This window comes from Budorcas taxicolor, chromosome 5 (genome assembly GCF_023091745.1).
Source record: "Budorcas taxicolor isolate Tak-1 chromosome 5, Takin1.1, whole genome shotgun sequence".
Taxonomy (NCBI): Eukaryota; Metazoa; Chordata; class Mammalia; order Artiodactyla; family Bovidae; genus Budorcas; species Budorcas taxicolor.
The window spans coordinates 155,359,948-155,380,744 of NC_068914.1; the positions used below are offsets into that span (position 1 = coordinate 155,359,948).

Here is a 20,797-nt window from a genome sequence, read left to right on the forward strand (position 1 = left end):
CAGAGTATGTATGTATAAGAGTAAACAAATAAATGAACAAACAAAAAATGACAGAAAATATACTAACTGCTCCTACTGGCTATCACTGAACTGCACAGTTAGGAGGGAATTTTTCTTTTCTTTTTTCCTATACTTTATCTGATTATGAAACAAATGAAACTCTTTATGTTTTCATTCAGGTAGAAAACAAAACAACTCCCTGTTCTGAACATCTGGGTAAAAGGTGGTCCCAATTCCTACAATGCAGAATTCAGGAGTAACAGCAATAAGATGATGAGTTTTGCTCTGAGCATATTCAGTCTGTAGCACATCCAATGAAAACACAAGGCAGCCAAGCCTAAGAGTCTGGACTCAGGGCAGAGACATGGCCTGGAGATAGAATACGAAGTCAATGGCATATAATGGTGGTTAAAGCCAGAATTCTGGGGGAAACCATTCAAGGCAAAGATACCAGGTAAGAAGTAAGAAGCCTCTACAGCTGAACACTGGAGAGTAATAAAATTTGAGAGGTGAGCAGTCGTTGCCATTGTTGTTCAGTCAGTAAGTCACGTCTGACTCTCCGTGACTCCACGGACTGCAGCACTCCAGGCTCTTCTGTCCTTCACTATCCCCTAGGGTTTGCTCAAATTCATGTCCAGTGAGTCGGTGATGCTATCTACTCATCTACCACATCCGATTCACCTCGATTCACGGCCCTGACATTCCAGGTTCCTATGCAATATTGTTCTTCACAGCATCGGACTTTTACTCTCACCACCAGACACATCCACAGCTGAGCATCTTTTCCACTTTGGCCCGGCCATGTCATTGTTTCTGGAAGTATTAGTAATTGCCCTCTGCTCTCCCCCAGTAGCATACTGGACACCTTCCAACCTGCGGGGCTCATCTTCCAGTGTCATACACTTTGTGCCTTTTCATACTGTCCATGGGGCTCTTGCGGCAAGAATGCTGGAATGGTTTGCCATTCCCTCCTCCGGTGACCACGTTTTGTCAGAACTGTCCACTATGACCTGTACATGTTGTGTGGCCTTGCATGGCATGGCTCATAGCTTCACTGAGTTACATAAGCCACTTCACCACGACAAGGCTGTGATGCATGAAAGGGAGAGGTAAGCAGAGAAAGTAAAAAGATCTGTGCAGGGGAGTGACTAGCAAGATCAAGTCTTTAAAACTAGAGCAGTGTCACAGACATCACTGGAGAAAAAGCTTCGGGGGTGGGGGGCGGTGGCCAACCAAATGGTGCATTGAGGTCAAACAGAATGAAGAGTCCCTATCTGATCCACAACAAAAGAACACTAATGATTTTGGCAATGGGAGCTTCTGAAGAGAGGCAGGGACAGAGGCCAGAAGGCGGGAAAGTAGAGACAGTAACCATAAACTCCTCTTTTAGGAGCTTGACTATAAAGGGAAGGGAATTGCTGTTATTCAAAATGGCTGGGTGGGGGGGAAATCCGGTGATTTATATGACAAAGAACAGAGAGAGAAAGGCTGAAGACACACCAACGCCTAGACGGTAACACCCCCAACGGCTCGACAGCAACTGCTGCCTCCTACTCCACTGAGACCACCACAGCTGTCAGCGCTAATTTCCCCGCTTCCTGCCCAAGATACGAGAGCGTTGCTGTCTACCGTCTGTCGTCCTCTTCGCCGCTGTCCCTCCCATTCCAGAGGAATGCCGGGCCCCACTAACGCTCAAGGCAGAGCCAGTATCTTTTGGATCCCATCCTTTCACATCTCCCAAGAACTTTGTTCCATCAGTCATCCTTTCTCTTTTTCTGTCTCCAGCTTTTCCCTCTGGACTAACTCTTTCCCCTTAGCATATAAATAAACTGAACTTTCTGCCATCTTGGGGAAATAAGTAGAAATTAGAAATGAGAAAAGAACACAAACAATTGCTTGAGTGTCTACTATTTCCCAAAATAAAAAAATGCTTGAGTTTCCACTACATTTCCCACTATGGACGTAAAACAGAGTTCTTGCCACAAACATGTAGACCATTCACCTATTTATTCAACAAATATTTACTGGGTGCCTGCTACGGACCAAGAGTAGAATATACACTGTAAACAAAAAAGTTTCTAGCCTCATGAAACGTAAATACTATCAAAGATGAGGAATACAGATAATAAAGACATATACACGCACGTACAAATCCACACATACAAGCCACAGTAAGTGCTTAGAGAAAAGCAAAGCAGGACAGTCACAGGAGGTGCTATCTTAGATAAGACAGGTGGGAAAAGGCCTCCCAAAGAAATGACATTTGTGCAGGAACTTCAGTAACAGGACAAGTGTCAAGGTCCTGGGGTGGAAGCATACTTGACCCGTTCAAGAAATAGCAGGGAAGCAAGCATGGCTGGAACAGAATGAGCTGGGGAACAGAGGTGAGAAATCAGGTCAGAGGTGATACCAGGACCACCTCATAAGAACTACGATTTCGTCTTAGGTCTCATGGCAAGTCACTGAAGGGTTCTGAGTGGAGTGTAACAATGTCTGACTTCAGGCTCAGTTGAGTGGAGAATGCCAATTACCACACAGGGAGATGGAGAAGTACAATGACAAAGGGCAACCGGGCAAACACAAAGAGAGACACCTACCAGTGGTGACGAGTGACAGCAGGCTTCTCAAAGGGAGTGATGTCCAAACAGAATACTGAAGGACCAGTAAGGGTCAGCAAGAAAGCAGCAGCGGGCAGAGGGGGTGGAAATGGAGGCCATGATGTAGAAAAGTCAGAGGAGTTTTGAAAAGGTTTGGTATTCGGTACAACTACCAAACAGTCAAAACATATTTTATAAAAATATACCACTTATACTATCTGCCTAAGAAAAAGACAGCAGGGAACAAACCTAATAAAATACCTGCATGACCTTTGCGGAAAAAAATTATAAAATCAGTGCCTAAATATTAAAGAAGGCCTATTTAACCAGAGACATAAAACTAACTAAATGGACAGAAGACCCAATATTTACAATGTATATTTCCCCCCCCTTAAAATCAAAATCCCAACAAGTGCACCCAAAGACATGTACAAGAACTCCACAGCAGCGTGATTCGTAATAGCCTCAAACTAAAACAAACCAAATATCCATCAAAAGTAAAAACGGACAAATTACAATCATGAAGCAGTTTGTGCAGCAATGAAAATAAAGCCACACACAGTTCAACACAAAAATTTCAAAAGCATAAAAGAAGCCACCAAAGGAACGCCGAGCCCGTTCACATCAAGTCTGCGTGCGCGCTGTCGCTCAGCTGTGTCCAGCTCTTTGTGACCCTGTGGACTGCAGCCGCCAGGCTTCTCTGTTCATGGGGTTCTCCAGCAAGAACACTGGAGCGGATATCCATTCCCTTCTCCAGGGGATCGTCCTGACCCAGGGATTGAACCCAGGTCTCCTACACTGCAGGTGGATTCTTTAGCATCTGAGCCACCAGGGAAGCCCCAAGTTTAGAAACAAACAATGTAACCCATTAGCTAACCTATTATATTATAAGTCAGGACGGTAGTTTTCCCTGGGCAGGAAGAGAAAATACTGATTGGGAAGAAGCACAAGGGGTGGTTCTGGGGTGCTGGAAATGTTTTATTTCTCCCGTAAGTAGTAATTATGCATGTATATTCACTTTATGATAACTCAACAACCACAATGCTTACAATTTGTGTTCTTCTGTATCAATGTTATACTTTGATAAAATGGAAATGTACTAATGTCTGCAATTTACTTTGAAATGCATCCAAAAAATAAGGTGGATTGATGCACTGAGGGATAGATCTATTATAAAGAAAATATCATAAAATGTTAATGGTAGACTCTGAGTGATGGATATAAAGGTGTGCATTGTAAAACTCTCTATTTCATCATATGTTTGAAATTCTTCATTTGGAAGAAAAAAATCTCAATGAGTTTTCTTGTAGCATTTCACAAGCTGATTCCAAAATTATGGAAAATTAAGAGGGCAAGATTAGCCAAAACAATTTGGCTCCCCAATTAATATAAGTCTTACATAAATGTGTCTATAGGTTTATATTACTACATAGGGAGAAGCAAAGAAGTAGGGAAAAAATAGAACATAATTATGGTGATCCAGGCAGGAAATGCTGGGCTTACAGTGATCATCTAAACTTCTTATTTCTCCATTTTATAAGAAATAGTACAATTATCAGAAACTTCCAAGAGACATAAATTAAAGAATCTATGACATCATAAACATGAAGACCTTCGTTCAAATCATGCAATTCAATAATTCCACATCTACTCACCATTCTTCCGCTCACTAAGTGGAGGCAAATTGGGATTCCTGCCAGGGTGGAGGCCGAGGGTCAGCTCGGGCTGCAAGGAGAGCTCCTGGAGCTCATTGGCAACAGCCTCGCTCTGGGGGCTGGGAGCCGCGGACAGGGACACCAGAACGGGTTCATCGTCGTTCTCGCCAGCCCCTCCTCCGTCCAGCCCATTCACAGCAATGACGGAAGGGGGCAGGCACACTACACTGGAGAAATCCACCTTGGCTTTCGTGATGGCAACCTGGAAACGGAAAAAGAAACGAAAAGTTCAGACGTGGAAAAGGGACAATTCCACTGAGTACAGAATGCTGAATACTAATATTATATTACTGGTGCGCTACCACTATTCTTAAAAAGTTTTTTGTAAAGTAAGCTAGCATTATTATTAAATTAATATCTACTATGCTCACAGTAACCTCAGATATGCAGATGACACCACCCTTATGGCAGAAAGTGAAGAGGAGCTAAATAGCCTCTTGCTGAAAGTGAAAGTGGAGAGTGAAAAAGTTGGCTTAAAGCTCAACATTCAGAAAACGAAGATCATGGCATCCGGTCCCATCACTTCATGGGACATAGATGGGGAAACAGTGGAAACAGTGTCAGACTTTATTTTTTTGGGCTCCAGAATCACTGCAGATGGTGACTGCAGCCATGAAATTAAAAGACGCTTACTCCTTGGAAGAAAAGTTATGACCAACCTAGATAGCATATTCAAAAGCAGAGACATTACTTTGCCGACTAAGGTCCGTCTAGTCAAGGCTATGGTTTTTCCTGTGGTCATGTACGGATGTGAGAGTTGGACTGTGAAGAAGGCTGAGCGCCGAAGAATGGATGCTTTCGAACTGTGGTGTTGGAGAAGACTCTTGAGAGGCCCTTGGACTGCAAGGAGATCCAACCAGTCCATTCTGAAGGAGATCAACCCTGGGATTTCTTTGGAAGGAATGATGCTAAAGCTGAAACTCTAGTACTTTGGCCACCTCATGAGAAGAGCTGACTCACTGGAAAAGACTCTGATGCTGGGAGGGATTGGGGGCAGGAGAAGAAGGGGACGACCCAGGATGAGATGGCTGGATGGCAACATGGACTCGATGGACGTGAGTCTGAGTGAACTCTGGGAGATGGTGATGAACAGGGAGGCCTGGTGTGCTGCGATTCATGGGGTCGCAAAGAGTCGGACACGACTGAGCGACTGAACTGAACTGATGCTCACAGAGTGCATGAGATTTCAAGTCTGGCAACTGTCCTCAACTATATCACTCAGGAAGACAATGTACAATTGAAATAAAACCAATGCACAACATGTCGATATATGGCAAAAACCATCACAATATTCTAAAGTAATTATCCTCCAACTAAAATAAACTTTTAAATAAAATACTATAGAAATAAAAAAAACCAACGCATATACACCTCTCATAGGATAAAAGGCAACAGTAGCAAGGAGAAAGAGCTATGAGATCACGCTTACCTTCCAACTACTAAGGAAAAGTATCTTGAGAAATAATACTTAATGAGTACAAGATATTAAAGTATATTGTACCAACTTAATCTGGGGGAGAAAATTTCTTTAAGAATTCCTTAACCACTAGATTCCACATAGAAATATGGAGATGTCTGTTTGATAACAGATAATTGCTCAAATTTTTTAAAATTTTTATACAACCTTTAAAGGTTACTTTCCATCTAAATACTGGCTATATTCCCCATTTTGTACACTACATCCTTGATCCTATCTGAGACCCAATAGTCTGTACCTCCCATTCCTCGTCCATCCATATTGCCTCTCCACCCCCACCAGCCCCCCACTGGAAACCACCAGCTTCTTCCCTGTGTCTGTGAGTCTGCTCCTTTTTTGTTATATTCACTAGTTGGCTGCATATTTTTAGATTCCACATGTAAGTGATATCATACAGTACCTGTCTTTCTATGGCTTATTTTACTTAACAAAATGCCCTCCAAGTCCATCCATGTTGCTGCAAATGGGGAAGAAAAAAAAAACTGTTGTTTTTCATGGCTGAACAGTGTTCCACTGTGTGTACGTGTGTGTACACACACACATATATGTACGTGTGTGTACACACATATATACATATATGTGTACATGTGTGTGTATATGTATATCACGTCTTTATCCACTCATCTGCTGATAGGCACTTAGGTCGTTTCCATATCTTGCCAAGTGTAAATAATGCTGTTGAGGTACATGTGAACACTGAGGTGCAAATTATCTTTTCAAAGCAGTGCTTTTGGTTTTTAGCTCAAATATTTTAACCTACCTGAATATTTAATCATAGTACCCAGGAATGGGATATTAAAAAGCAAAACACATGGCAATATAAGAAAAAGATCTTTAAAAATGAAAAAGAATACAAATAACATGAAAGTCTTTCCAAAAAGATGAGAATTAACGGTTAAGGGAATTAAGACTATATTCACCCATCAAATCCTGTGGAATTATGAAGAAGATTTTTTTCAAAGCATTTAAAATGCAGAAAATGTTTATTTAAAGTTTTAAAAAGTAAGATATAAAAATATTACACAGGGGGAAAAAGACCATAAAGAGTCACTCAGTCACGTCCAACTCTTTGTGACTTCATGGACTGTAGCCCGCCAGGTTCTGTCCATGGGATTTCCCAGGCAAGAATACTGGAGTGGGTTACCATTTCCTTCTCCAGGGGATCTTCCCAACCCAGGGATCAATCCAGGGTCTCCTGCATTGCAGGCAGATTCTCTACCAACTGAAGCCATGAGGAAGTCTACCAAAACACAAAATAGGTTTTGTTTGTTGGACTATGAAAATTTTTACTTTTAGTTTCCAAATTTTCTCTAAAACATGTATTGTTTTTATAATGAAAAGGCTATAAGTCTTAATCTAAAAAGAGGACCTAGGGGCTCCCTGAAGACTTTAGTGAGGACTTGCAACCAACATGCTTCAGATGAAGAAATCACCAAAATATTGGAAAGCCATGAAATGAAGAAAGACATTGAAAACTAAAAGGACCATCACATCCACCATTATGTAAAGCTTTCACTGTGCCCAAAGCTAACTGTAGTTCTGGGTGATCCTCATAAAATACAAAGGAAAGGAAATGATCCAGGTAAGAGCAATTAAAGGGGGAGGGGTTTGACATTAAGAAGAACAGGGATATTAAGAAGGACTCTCTACTCCAAAAAGGATGAAAGAAAGTGAGTGAGGGATGTTCAAAAGAAAAAAAATATATTAGGAACACAATAGTCTAAGAGATAGTATGGGCAAACACTGGAAAACAATTGTTAAAGGGTTTGAAAAAGTTTAGGAATTATATAATAACAAATGCCTACCAAGAAAATCCAGAATCTGACCTTCAAAGAATTTTGCCCATCTTATCTATGATTTACCATCATTTAAGCCATGTCTCTATGTGTACTGGGAGAAAACAATTGTTATACATGATTAATCCATCTGGCCTGTTTGCTAATAGCATGTTTGCTTTCCTTAACAGGAGCCTTTTCAGACTAAAAAATTCAATTTCATGATATTCAAAAATCCTGTCAGGGAGTAGAGCTCTGTGTTGGGGGCTGTGGGCCGGCTCTCCGTGGACCACGTGGAGGAGCTGCAGCCTGGCTCCAGGAAGCCTGAGTGCCCAGCCTCTCCCTGAGCCCGTCTGCCCCTGCCCTCCGCCACCCCTGCATCTGCAGCCCTTCCCCAAACTCCGTGGGACAGACCCTAAGTTCTGCATCCCCAGACAGGCTCCGGGCAGTGGGGCGTGGGCTTAGGGTCTGCCAAAAGTCACTCAAGTTCATGACTGAGCCACATCTTTCCTTGTCCCCTGCAGGAGAGAGAAACCAATCAGGAGGCCCAGAGCCTAAGTCTAGGTGTTTCTCAGACATGCTCTGTGGCCTCAGGTCCCATCTTTGGGTTCCAGTCTATTTTGTCAAGTGAAGAGGCCAATTTCAATTTCTACCAATGGGGCAGGGACCAGGTAGTCTGAATGTTTCTTAGCTATATAACACCTAGAAATGCTGGGAAAAACTGAACAAGTGTTTTAAATGCATAGCTGAACTAACAAGAAAGTAGAGAAACCCCTGGCTCCAGGAATGAGGCAGGAACTAGGAATCACAGTGGTGAGATGAAAGTAGTCAAGACGCTGAACAGCACAGGTTGGCTCTGGGGAAGCTGCTGGTCTTGGTGGCCATACAGCTGAGGTTTTAATGTCCACAGAGGACAGAAAAGGAGGTTTTGAGTCTGACAGGACTGAAACTTCTCTGTAAAGTTGGATTCAATTTCACTAAAGTATAAATCAGTGAAATTTTAGATTAAAAAAAACCTGGGGGGGGGGGGGTGGCGCGCAGTAATCGTTTGAGACTCAAACTCCTTAGGACAGAATCCTCAATCACCCTGAAACATATGAGCATGGTCACACAGACACACAAATGCACATAGATGATGGCACTGAGGAGTTTAAACAAACACACACACACACTCTCTCTCTCTCTCTCCCAACCCCCCCAAATGAGTCCTAAGGAAAGCAGAAGCAAGATAGTACCAAAACTTCAACTTTAGGGTGGTGAAGAGACACTGGAATATTACTCAGCCACAAAAAAGAAGGAAATACTGCTATCTGCAGAAGTATGAAGAGACCTTGAGCACATCATGCTAAGTTAACTAAATCAGACAGAAAAAGACAAATATATGAAATCTAAAAAACAAAACAAAAATTAAAACTCACACAAAAAAAGATCACACTTGTAGTTACCAGAAGTGGGGGTGGGAGGTGGAGGAATTGGATGAAGGTTGTCAAAAATACAAACTTCCAATCATAAGTGGAGCTAACACTGTTTATATGTTATTTGAAAGTTTTTAAAGGAGTATATCCTAAGAGCTCTCATCACAAAGAAGAAAAAATTTTTCATTTATACGAGATGATGAAAGTTGACAAAACTTATTGTGGTAAACATTTCACAGTATATGTAAGTCAAATCATTATGTACACCTTACACCTTTAACTTACACCGTGCTATATTATCCATTATATCTCAATAAAACTGGGAAAAGACTATATGAATTTATACCTCTCATTAGAAAAGGAGAAACTTAACTGAGATGGTAACAACTGTGTGTGTACACAGCAGATAGACCCTGCAAATAGTATTTGCACATTTAACATCCACTTGATAAACACTTGTCCATAAGACAAAAGCAAATGAAAGACACTTAAAAGATAATCTGGGGACCAAGACAGGCAGGTCTCGAGGAGAATCTGAATGATATAAGATTGGACAGGAATCAGCAAACCTCATTCAAGTACTCCAGGTAAGCTGCTGGGGAAGAATCATACTTTCATATAAAAAGTTCTTAACAAAACAGCAAAATCTCCTTATTTCAGACTTCACTGATATCAATGAGTCTACAACCAAGTATGAGATTAATAAAAATTTTATGCTACTTGAGGGAGGGGTAGGATAAAAGAATGCCAGTAATTTTATAGTGTTTACCAGATTAAGAGAAAAACTAAAATACTGCCTCATAATGTATAATTCTTAACACAATTACAAAAGAGACTAACACATAACACAGTCAATGTTAATATGTAAATGTTAACATTTCTCATTTCAAATGAGAATACATTTGAAATATATTTCTCATTTCAAATGAGCTATTTTTGCATTTTAAATGCCCTGGCAATAGTGTTTCTCAATGTGGAGCTTCAGCTTTGTAAGATGCAAAAATTCTAGAGATCTGTTGGACAATAATGTGAATATACTTAACACTACTGAGCTATCCACTTAAAAATTATTAAGATGGTAACTTCAGTATCATATGTTTTTCACCACAATAATTTTGAAATAGCTTGGCAAGATCTCTGCTTAAGAAATAATTTACTAAACTAACCCATATTAGTCACTGAGTTTGAAAGAATAAATTGTCTATTCTTTAAAGTGCCCTTAAATTCATTTTTCCGTAATTCAGAACAACCTTTCTCCTGTTCCTTTGAATCAGAAAATTATTATTGCTAAGATTCAGCGATCTGACATTCACATGTGTTACCACTCCCAAAAGACAATAAAGATCCACCCATCACATGATATCATGATTTTTTTAAACCAAGCAAATGAAGTTAAACTGTATTAGTCTGTAATTCTGGTATGTACTTAACACATATAACCGGTACTTCTTTTTTTAAAAAAAAAAAAAAGATTTCTCTTTAAAAGAAACCAGAATATGGCCTCTCAAAGAAAGTCAAACCAAGTCCAGGCATGAAGAAAAATGAAGTTAAATAGTGATGTTTTTTAGACTTGTGCATTTTTAGCAGATTACAGAAAGGAATATCAAATTCTGTAACGACCCGACCATGACTGCCTGCCACTATCTTGAATGAAAGAAAACGCAGTTTGAAAACCTTTTCCTCCGTGTTCCATTCAGAATTTAATAGTTTAGCATCTGATTGTGAAAGTTGCTCAGTCATATCCTGCTCTTTGCAACCCCATGAACTATACAGTCCATGGAATTCATACTGGAGTGGGCAGCCTTTCCCTTCTCCAGGGGATCTTCCCAACCCAGGGATTGAACCCAGGTCTCCCACACTGCATGCAGATTCTTAACCAGCTGAGCTGGTAAAGGGATTAAGTTCCATATTTATAATATTATTAAGGGGTTGAAGAAGTCACATGAAAATTTTACATACCTATATAGATAGTTTACCACACATTTTTACCGGGCAAGTTACATGCTACAGTAGTATTTAATTGAAAGATTCCAAGTTAATTGATTTCAATTTAATTGAAAGATTTCTTTTAAAATGCTAACATTAAATGGTATTACAATAAAATTCTTCCATAAAAAATCACTAGGGGCAGGCAGAACAGATGAAACAGAGTGGCCCAACACTGAACTGCTGAAGCTTTATATCGGGCATATGGAGATTCATTATACCACTGTTCTCTCTATACTGGTTGGTGTATGTTTGCTAACATTCTTATAATTTTTTAAAAAAAAATTTTTTTTTAAATAAGAGTCTTCCATAGAACAATGTAAAGACTTGGTAAGACATAAAGCAAGGTTTCCTTAATCTTCACCTTAGAAAATAAGCCAAACAAAAGTCAATTGCAAGCACTGACAAAAGAAAAGAGAGAATATTTAGCATGAAATATATACACTGGGAAGATTTATTTCTCCAGCAAACATACCTACTTTCTATTCACTTTTAAATAGCCTACAGGAGAAAGTCCTAGTCAACTGGGAATCCAGAGACAAGAACCAAAAATGCTGAGGCACTGCCATCATAGATTAAGTCTACTCTACCAGTTCTCGAATACTCCTAAAATTTTATTTACTGTACAATTTGCATGAAAAAGAAAAGCTGAAAGAGTAATATTTATCTCAGATTATATGTATAATGCTATTTAGAAAAAATTTTAAGTTATGTCTCAAAATACCTTCCAAAATATCTCCAAGGAAAGGTAATGAAAATAACCAAGAGAAAAAAATCTGCATCATGTTTGAGGGGTGTGAATTTATACTTCTACTGAGTCCAAAGTCAAACTTTCTTTTTCATCATAGGATCACCAACCTCAATTTCTTGGCTGCTGATTCACATTTGATCAGTAGCAGCCAGAACAAAAACAACATGGGGGCAGGGTCATCTCCCACAGCCCATCTGTTTCCCTCTCCTGCTGGCCTGGTTCCGCCTCATCTTTTCTCCTCCCCACCCCCTTTTTGGGCCGCCTGCCTTCTGCTGGTGCCGAGCGGCATATGTAACCAGAAGCAACAGCACAAAATGTGTCAGAGAAATGGAAGAGCTCAGGCAGACAGCTGATAAATCTGAAAAAGTATACACTATCATGATTTTGTATTACGAACTGTGATAAAAGTTTCACACAACCAAATGATATGGTTCTTCTTTCAAAAAAAAGTTTCTCTGTATAAAAAGTGGTTTTAAAAAATCAATTAATGAACCTTTTTTTAGCTGTACAGATTTTTACTTTTATTCCCCTCGATTTACTTTAACAGATAAACCAAATCTTTAAAACTCTTACTGTGTAAGCCTTGCACTCCCAGAAGTTCAGCTATTCTGATGCACAGACCATAAAAAGAGGTCTCAAGACTATACTAAAAAGAAAAGGGACCTAGCTAAGACTAGCCTTCCAGATACCCCCACCGAAGTGGCAGGCAGGTACTCTCTTGTACCCACTAGGCAAGCGCAGTTACTTGCTGAATGACACCATGTGGACCAAGTTAACACCACGTGGAACAGAAGAATCCCCCAAGCTAAGCCCTGCCCAAATGCCTTACCTACAACATTGGGAGATACAATAAATGACATCAGACTTCTTAACAACAGCATTGGAAACTGAGATAGAATATACATTCAAATTCCCAGAAAAAAATTATTTTCAAAATGGAATTGCTTATATAGCCTATCACTCAAGCATGAAGGCATTTCAAGTAACAAAAACTTTACCACCCAAGTAATTTTTTTTTTTTTTTTTTTTTTCAGAAAACTTCCATGGATCTTCAGCTTTTGCTCACTTCAGGTTTTCAGCTCCTCCCAATCATTCTACAGGGAATCAGCCATCAAAGTCTTTCCTCTTATTCCAACAAAACATGTAAAAGCTAACAATACAGAACTGCCTCTTCAGTAACAGCAGTACAGGGCCCTTCAGAGCACTTGCTTCACTTCTCATTACTCCCCTCTAAGGTCCATCTAGTCAAGGCTATGGTTTTTCCAGTGGTCATGTATGGATGTGAGAGTTGGACTGTGAAGAAGGCTGAGCGCCGAAGAATTGATGCTTTTGAACTGTGGTGTTGGAGAAGACTCTTGAGAGGCCCCTGGACTGCAAGGAGATCCAACCAGTCCATTCTAAAGGAGATCAGCCCTGGGATTTCTTTGGAAGGAATGATGCTAAAGCTGAAACTCCAGTACTTTGGCCACCTCATGAGAAGAGTTGACTCACTGGAAAAGACTCTGATGCTGGGAGGGATTGGGGGCAGGAGGAGAAGGGGACAACAGAGGATGAGAAGGCTGGATGGCATCACGGACTCGATGGACGTGAGTCTGAGTGAACTCCGGGAGTTGGTGATAGACAGGGAGGCCTGGCGTGCTGCGATTCATGGGGACGCAAAGAGTCGGACACGACCGAGCAACTGAACTGAACTGAACTGAAGCAGCTACTGCTGCTTTCTACTTGTGACTGCCTAGAATCGCCTCTTCTGCAACCCACCTTCTTCTTCCTATTATCACTTTCCAACAGGCTATGTTTCCATAATATCCTGGGCTTGCTTCTCACTGCTTACTTTTACTACTATTAAAACAGACTGATCCTCCACTAGGCAGTTAAGTGCACTGAGGAAAGAGATTCTGCCCTATTGTCTTTTTGACTCAAGTAGCTGGATATTATACTTGACACGGAATAGGAACTCAATGAACATTCGCTCATCTACTGACTATATTAACCTCATGGAAACCACATGACATACACACAGTCGGCACTGATACCAAAAAAAAAAAAAAAGGAGAGAGAAAAAGGTTCTGTCACAGGTAGGTATTTATGGTCAAATAAAAATACACACAAGATCAGAACAGGTTCCTAAGACACTAAAGTTTGAGAACAGTCATAAAAAATGGACAGTATCACAGAACAGAATGGGGCTTCCCAGGTGGTAAAGAATCCATCTGCCAAGACAGGAGATGTAAGAGACCTGGGTTCAGTCCCTGGGTCGGGAAGATCCCCTGGGGGAGGGCATGGCAACCCACTCCGGTGTTCTTACCTGGAGAGTCCCATGGAGAGAGGAGCCTGGCGGGCCACAGTCCACGGGGTTGCCATGAGTCAGACGCGACTGAAGCGACTGAGCACACAGCACCCACAAAACAGAACCAGGCTCACACACATGCAGAATAGACTCGCAGCTGTCAACAGGGAGGGAGGCACGGGGGAGGGGAGTACTGGGCGTGTGGGATTATACAGAGAATGGATAAACAACAAGGTCCTACTGCATACCACAGGGAACTGTATTCAGTGTCCTGTGATAAACCAGAATGGAAAAAAATTTGGAGAAGTATAAATATATTAACTGAGTCACTTTGCTGTACAGCAGAAATTAACACAACATTGCCAATTGACTATACGTCAATAAACACTTTTAAACGGGTACTACTGACAAGATTCACTTATTTTTTATTCACTCTCTCAATAAATATCTACTGAGTACCTACTCCATGCCAGGTATTCTGGGTGCTGAGGGATGCTATAGTGAATAAAACAAATTCCTGCCCTCAGGGAGCTTATATTCTTCCAGGAAACAGAAGGGCCTAAACAAAAACATGGGTGTGAAAAGGTGTGGAAGATGTTCTAAAAGGGCAATCGCATACAAGCTACATGAGATGTGCCTGGAACAGCAAGCTGAGCTTCACTCTAGGAAACAGGACTAAATCGACTACAGTTCAATATAAAATAAAATTTAAATTTAAAGTAGGGAACAGCATGATCAAACAACATTTTGGAGAATTAATCTGGCAGTGGAATAAATACTGGATTGGCAAAAAGGACTATGAGGTTGGGGAAAAAGTTACAAAGCTACTTTCATTAGGCGAAGTATAACTTACTGAAATCCTGAATTGCAGTAGTTAATGCAGAAAGCCAGGGACTGTCACACACAACATGGAGCCATACCTGGCACAGAGCAGAAAGTCAAATCTCTGCTGAGTTAATGAATAAGAGAGAATTCATAAGTGATACAATTGGTTTGTATTTGGTCATGGGGGGAGTGAAGAAAAGGAGGTATCAAAGATGATACCGTGGTTTTAACCCAGAATGACTGCAGAACACTAATTCTGCTAATAGAACAGCGAAGAGAGGAGGACCTCTACCTGAGGGGATAGTGAATGGGATTTTGGGTACTGGATGCAGGAGCCGAAGTCAGATAACAGAAATATCATTTCAGTTCCCTGGTGGTTCAGACAGTAAAGAATCTGCCTGCAATGGGGGAGACCCAGGTTCAATTCCTGTCAGGAAGATCCCCTGGAGAAGGGCACGGCGATCCATGCCAGTATTATCTTTTTTTTTTTTTTAACTTTTTTTAAATTTATTTTTTAATTGAAGGATAATTGCTTTTCAGAATTCTGTTGTTTTCTGTCAAGCCTCAACATGAATCAGACACAGGTATAAATCTATCCCCTCCCTTTTGAGCCTCCCTCCCATCTCCCTTCCCCTCTCACCCCTCTAGGTTGATACAGAGCCCCTGTCTGAGTTTCCTGAGCCATACAGCAAATTCCCATTGGCTATCTACTTTACATATGGCAATGTAGGTTTCCCTGCTACTCTTCCCACGCACCTCACCTCTCCTCCCCTCTCCCCTTGTCCATAAGTCTGTCCTCTATGTCTGTTTCTCCACTGCTGCCATGCAAATAAATTCTTCAGGACCACTTTTTCTAGATTCCGTATAGTGCTAGAATACGATATTTATCTTTCTCTTTCTGACTTACTTCACTCTGCATAATAGGTTCTAGGTTCATCCACCTCACTTGAACTGACTCAAAAGTGTTCCTTTTATGGCTAAGTAATATTCCACTGTGTCTATGCACCACAACTTCCTTATCCATTCATCTGTGGATGGACATCTAGGTTGCTTCCATGTTCTAGCTACTGTAAATAGTGCTGCAATGAATGTTGGATACATGTGTCTTTTTCAGTTTTGGTTTCCTCAGGGTATATGCCTAGGAGTGGGATTGCTGGGTCATATGGTGGTTTATTCCTAGTTTTTAAGGAATCTCCATACTGTCTTCCAAGTGGCTGTATCAACTTACATTCCCATCAATAGTACAAGAACATTCCCTTTTCCCCACACCCTCTCCAGCATTAATCATTTGTAGACTTTTTGACAATGGCCATTCTGACTGGTGTCAGGCGACAACCTCATCATAGTTTGATTTTAATTTCTCTAATAATGAGCAATGTTGAGCATCTCTTCATGTGTTTGTTAGCCATCTGTATGTCTTCTTTGGAGAAATGTCTGTTTAGGTCTTTTTCCCACTTTTTGACTGGGTTGTTTGTTTTTCTGGTATTGAGTTGTAGGAGCTGCTTGTATATTTTGGAAATTAATCCTTTGTCAGTTGTTTCATTTGCTATTACTCCAGTATTCTTGCCAAGAGAATTCCATGGACAGAAGAGCCTGGTGAGCTACACAGTCTATGGGGTCACAAAGAGTTGGACACGATTGAGTGACTAACATTTTCACTCATATACACATGGAAAACATGGACATGTGTAGAAGGACAGAAACAAAAAGGAATATGAGAACAGGAAGAAAACAGAAAAAAAAAAAAGACAGTAAGAGGAAAAGGCAGAGATACAGATACAAGGGGATGATGAATTGTTATCACACCTGACTCTGCTGGTAACTCAGGAATGCCTCGTCTCACACTGCCTACTTTGAGTTTTAGACCATCCCTCTGATTCCTAAAATTATCATATACAGCTGAGTATCTAATTACATATCGGTACTTTCTACTCACACTATTTTAGAAGAAGCTCAATAAAGCTGTAACTTTATAATGCAGAGGGGCAACCAGCTGTCCCCAAACTTAAAGACACAAGTAAGCTCAAAGGCTTATAAAAAGGACATGAACTTACCAGCTGGAAGCAGGAGAAATAAATAAAAACATTTAGAATCAAGAAAAGTAAATATGTATTTTATCTGCAGGTTCAACTCTTTTTCTTTGTATTACCTCTCTACACCATTCTCAACAAGCCCCTGCCAGATATCCACAGCCGAGACCACAACCTAAAGGTGTTGGGTACACATGGGAACACCCTTCACTGAGTGACACTAACTGCCTTCAGTCTTAATGTCACTAAGAGGACCTTCTGGGATGGATCTGACTTCCATTAATTCTCCCAACAAATATATACTGAATATCAGGCATTGTTCTAGGCACTGGGAGTGCAAGAGAAAATGATCCTTCTTTCATGGAGGTCTACATTACAATATAAGAGACACAGACACAAAAATAAATACACAGTAAAATAATTTCAGGTAACCATAACTTTTATGGAGGGTGTGGGATGGCTGATTTAAATTAAATGTTCAAGAAAGGTCTCACTGAGGAGATAAGATCTGAGCTGAGACTTGAATAGCAGCCAACACTTAATGAGCATTTATCTGTGGAGACACTTCATATGTGTGTATTCAACCCTCCCAACATTAAGAGATATTTACTTATATTATCCAATCTTTCACAGTTCAGGAAATGAAGGCACCAAGAGGTTAAACAGTAACTTGAAAGCAGGCAATCAGGTTTCAGAACCCACGCTTCCAACCACTACACAATCTGACGCTACCTGAATTTGACAAGCAGCAGTCTTCCATGCAGAGGAAACAGCAGGTACAAGTTCAAAGGCCATGAGGTGGGAATGAGCTTGACATCTTCAAGGAATTAAAGACCAGCCTGGGCAGGGAGCAGAGGAAGAGGGTAGAGAAGTACATTCTATGAAACACCGTTTGCCCCATGAGGTTTTAAGCAATGGAGTGATATGATCTGATGTATGTTTCTCAAAGATCACTTTGACAGCTGCATAGAGAACAGACTGTAGGGGAAACTGTTCACCTTAGTCTGCTGCCTGATTCTCAAGTTTGGTATGTTCTGCCTGGCCCCCTAGAGACAACTGCAATAACGCTGTTTCAGGGAAAAGTTATAATATGTGACCTGTATCTTAATACCTTTATCACTGAGTTTGGTGCTATGACCTTGGGCAAGTCACTCGGAAAAAAAATTCTTACTCTCTGTCCTGTTCTCTTAAAGGATATTATGAGAAGTTATCCTTAAGAAGTACAGAGAGTTTAACTACCAGGTGGCTGCTTTTTTTTTGCATGCAAATATTTAATAGTAATTTGACAGTCTGCTTTAACCCACCTCCAATTCCATTCCCCACCCTCCCCAAGAAAAGGCTGCCTGAGATTTAAAGCACTATTCTGGCAAGATGACTTCATTACATTCCTTGAACTATACTCATGCCCACAAACACTACAGATATGCTTTCCTTATGATTCCTAATCACTCTTCTGCGGTACTCAAATGTGTTCTGATTTTTAACTGTGGAATTCTATTTGTCTTTTAGAAGTTTCTTCTCTAAGAGAAAGAATGATGGATACTTAGAAGTCGACACGCTATGTATAAAATATCTGAACAAATTTAAATATGACCTGAACATATGTGTAATTTCACCTATGAAACTGCGTAATCCGTCATGAGACAGTTTTCAAGGTAGGAATTCTTCTGTCCCCTCCTCTCTGATGCTAAAACCTTACACTTCAATAAGGCAAGACACCCTGAAATGCTGCCAGGCCACAGTATAGAAAATCTGCCCTACTGATGCTGTTCGGGTATGAACAATATGAAGACGATTAGTTACTTTTGAGCACACTGACTCTGGAATGAGAAACTTGTTGAGGCAACCTCATCGAGGATGAAGCAGGGCAGTGGCGGGGCGGGAGGCGTGCACAGAGCTGAGCTTTGTCTCCACGCTACAATGGGCTGCAGTGGGCTGTCTGAGGAGAAGCACTGTTCCCAGTGCCAGAGGCTCACACCCTTAGGTTCCCCAGAGAGCTCTCTCCCCAAATCTGAAGAGTAGGGTCCTTTCCTTATAAAATGAGCCATGAATATTTCCTAAATCAAACATTCCAAAACACTGAGAATGAAATATCTGGCCATAAAAAGAAGAAAAAAATCCAGAAACTGTCACAATTTTACAGGACTACAGCAAACTCAAATCCAAAGACAGCAGCACACTCTCAGAGAAGTACACTGAAGACTCGCGTGCCTGCGGGCCAGGAGCAGAGGCCAGACTACAGCTCCCAGGCACCCACTGGTGCTACAGTGAGGGGCCCTCAGGACAGCGGACGTCTACGGCGGCACTTGCCGCATTTGCGATGAAACCCCACGGCATGTCACCGGCACGTGCGCAGGCATGCATGCTCAGTCGCTAAGTCACGTCCAACTCTCTACAACCCCATGGACTGCAGCCCGCCAGACTCCTCTGTCCACGGGATCTCCCAGGCAAGAACACTGGAATGGGTTGCCATCTCCTTCTCCAGGGACTCTTTCGACCCAGGGGTCGAACCCACATCTCCTGCATTGCAGGCGGATTCTGTATCACTGTGCCACCTGAGAAGCCTATGTCACCAGCATACTCATCCATTACTCTTCTGATTACACTTTAATTATAAAAGCCACCCTATTCATTAAATGAATCTATTCTGACAAGATCAGTTACCGTCTTTGGTATGGTATGGTATACCATCCAAGAGCACTGGCTCCTCACACTACCTTCACAGTAAACAGTGCAGAATTTGTGTTTAAAAATATATTCTCAGATGCTCATGGTCATCAGTGGCTTCAATCAAGGCAGAATATCCGGAAATATAATAAATCTCAAATAAAAACAGCTAAGTCATGGTCCATTATTCTTCCCTTCTGACAGCCTCTTGCTTCAAATAGTATTACTCGCAGCCAACTAATATTTTGAAAAAGGTGCTGAGACGTTCTGTTGGAATAAAATGTATCAGACGTCAGGAAATCAGACTGTTAACTTCAGTACAATTATATTTAAAGCTCTGAAATACAGAAGGAAAAAAAGACTACAGGCAAAGAAATCCATTTCCCAAACAAAAAACACAATGAAAGTGTTCTCCGAAGCACTGTGGGACTCTCCACTTTACAACTACATCTAAGAGCAGATGCTGTAGAATTTATAAAATGCTCAGACACACAGCAGCAGCCAGCAGTTCACACAGTGCATTTGGAAGGTGTCTGTGCAGGCAGCACGATGTGGGTATCAGAAGGAAAGGTAAGGGCACGGCAGCATGGGAAGCTTCTGTCGTCCTCCCAGCACCACACCAGCCCTGGGCTACCCATATCTGGACTTCTTTTACATAAGATGACAATAAACATATCATAGTTAAAGCCACTACTATTTTACTTTTGAAAAAAAGTCAAAGTGTGAATCGCTCAGTCATGTCCAACTCTTTGCGACCCCACGGACTGTAACACACCAGCCTCCTCTGTCCATGGGATTCTCCAGGCAAGGATACTGGAGTGGGTAGCCATTCTCTTCTCCAGGGGATCTTCCCAACCGGGGATCAAACCCACATCTCCTGCACTGCAGGCAGATATTCACCATCTGAGCCAGGGCGTCGCAAATGGTTGAACATAATGCTAATACATAATCTGGTGTCAGGAAGAGAATGCTTCACGCAAAAGAACATAACATTTGCGGTGAGCCTTCAGATACTGAAGACTGAAAAGCTAGTGATGACTGTTACCCAGTGAGAAAACACCTCATTAAAGCACTACCTGATTATACTGGAATGCTTTAAGGAAAACAGGAAAGATTGAGAATGTTGTATGTGTCGGCTGCTTCTTGCAACTTTCAACAATTTATACAAGAAAGGTAAAAGACAACAAGGACCTACTGTATAGCACATGGAACTCTGCTGAATGTTATTAATATATATGGCAACCTGGATGGGAGGAGAGTTTGGGGGAGAAT

At 41.1% G+C, this 20,797-nt stretch overlaps 1 protein-coding gene across 2 annotated transcripts in view; it reads right to left on the reverse strand.

Moving 5' to 3' along the window:
• Nucleotides 1–20,797, reverse strand: part of MRTFA (myocardin related transcription factor A) — a 203,811-nt gene that overhangs the window by 122,359 nt on the left and 60,655 nt on the right. For both annotated transcript variants that reach the window (XM_052641223.1, XM_052641221.1), the window contains exons 3-4: nt 17,591–17,697; nt 4,253–4,514 (exon numbers count right to left, since the gene is read on the reverse strand). In XM_052641223.1, coding sequence (XP_052497183.1) covers nt 4,253–4,514; nt 17,591–17,653 — 325 coding nt within the window. In that variant the 5' untranslated portion in view covers nt 17,654–17,697. The remainder of the gene's footprint in view (nt 1–4,252; nt 4,515–17,590; nt 17,698–20,797) is intronic.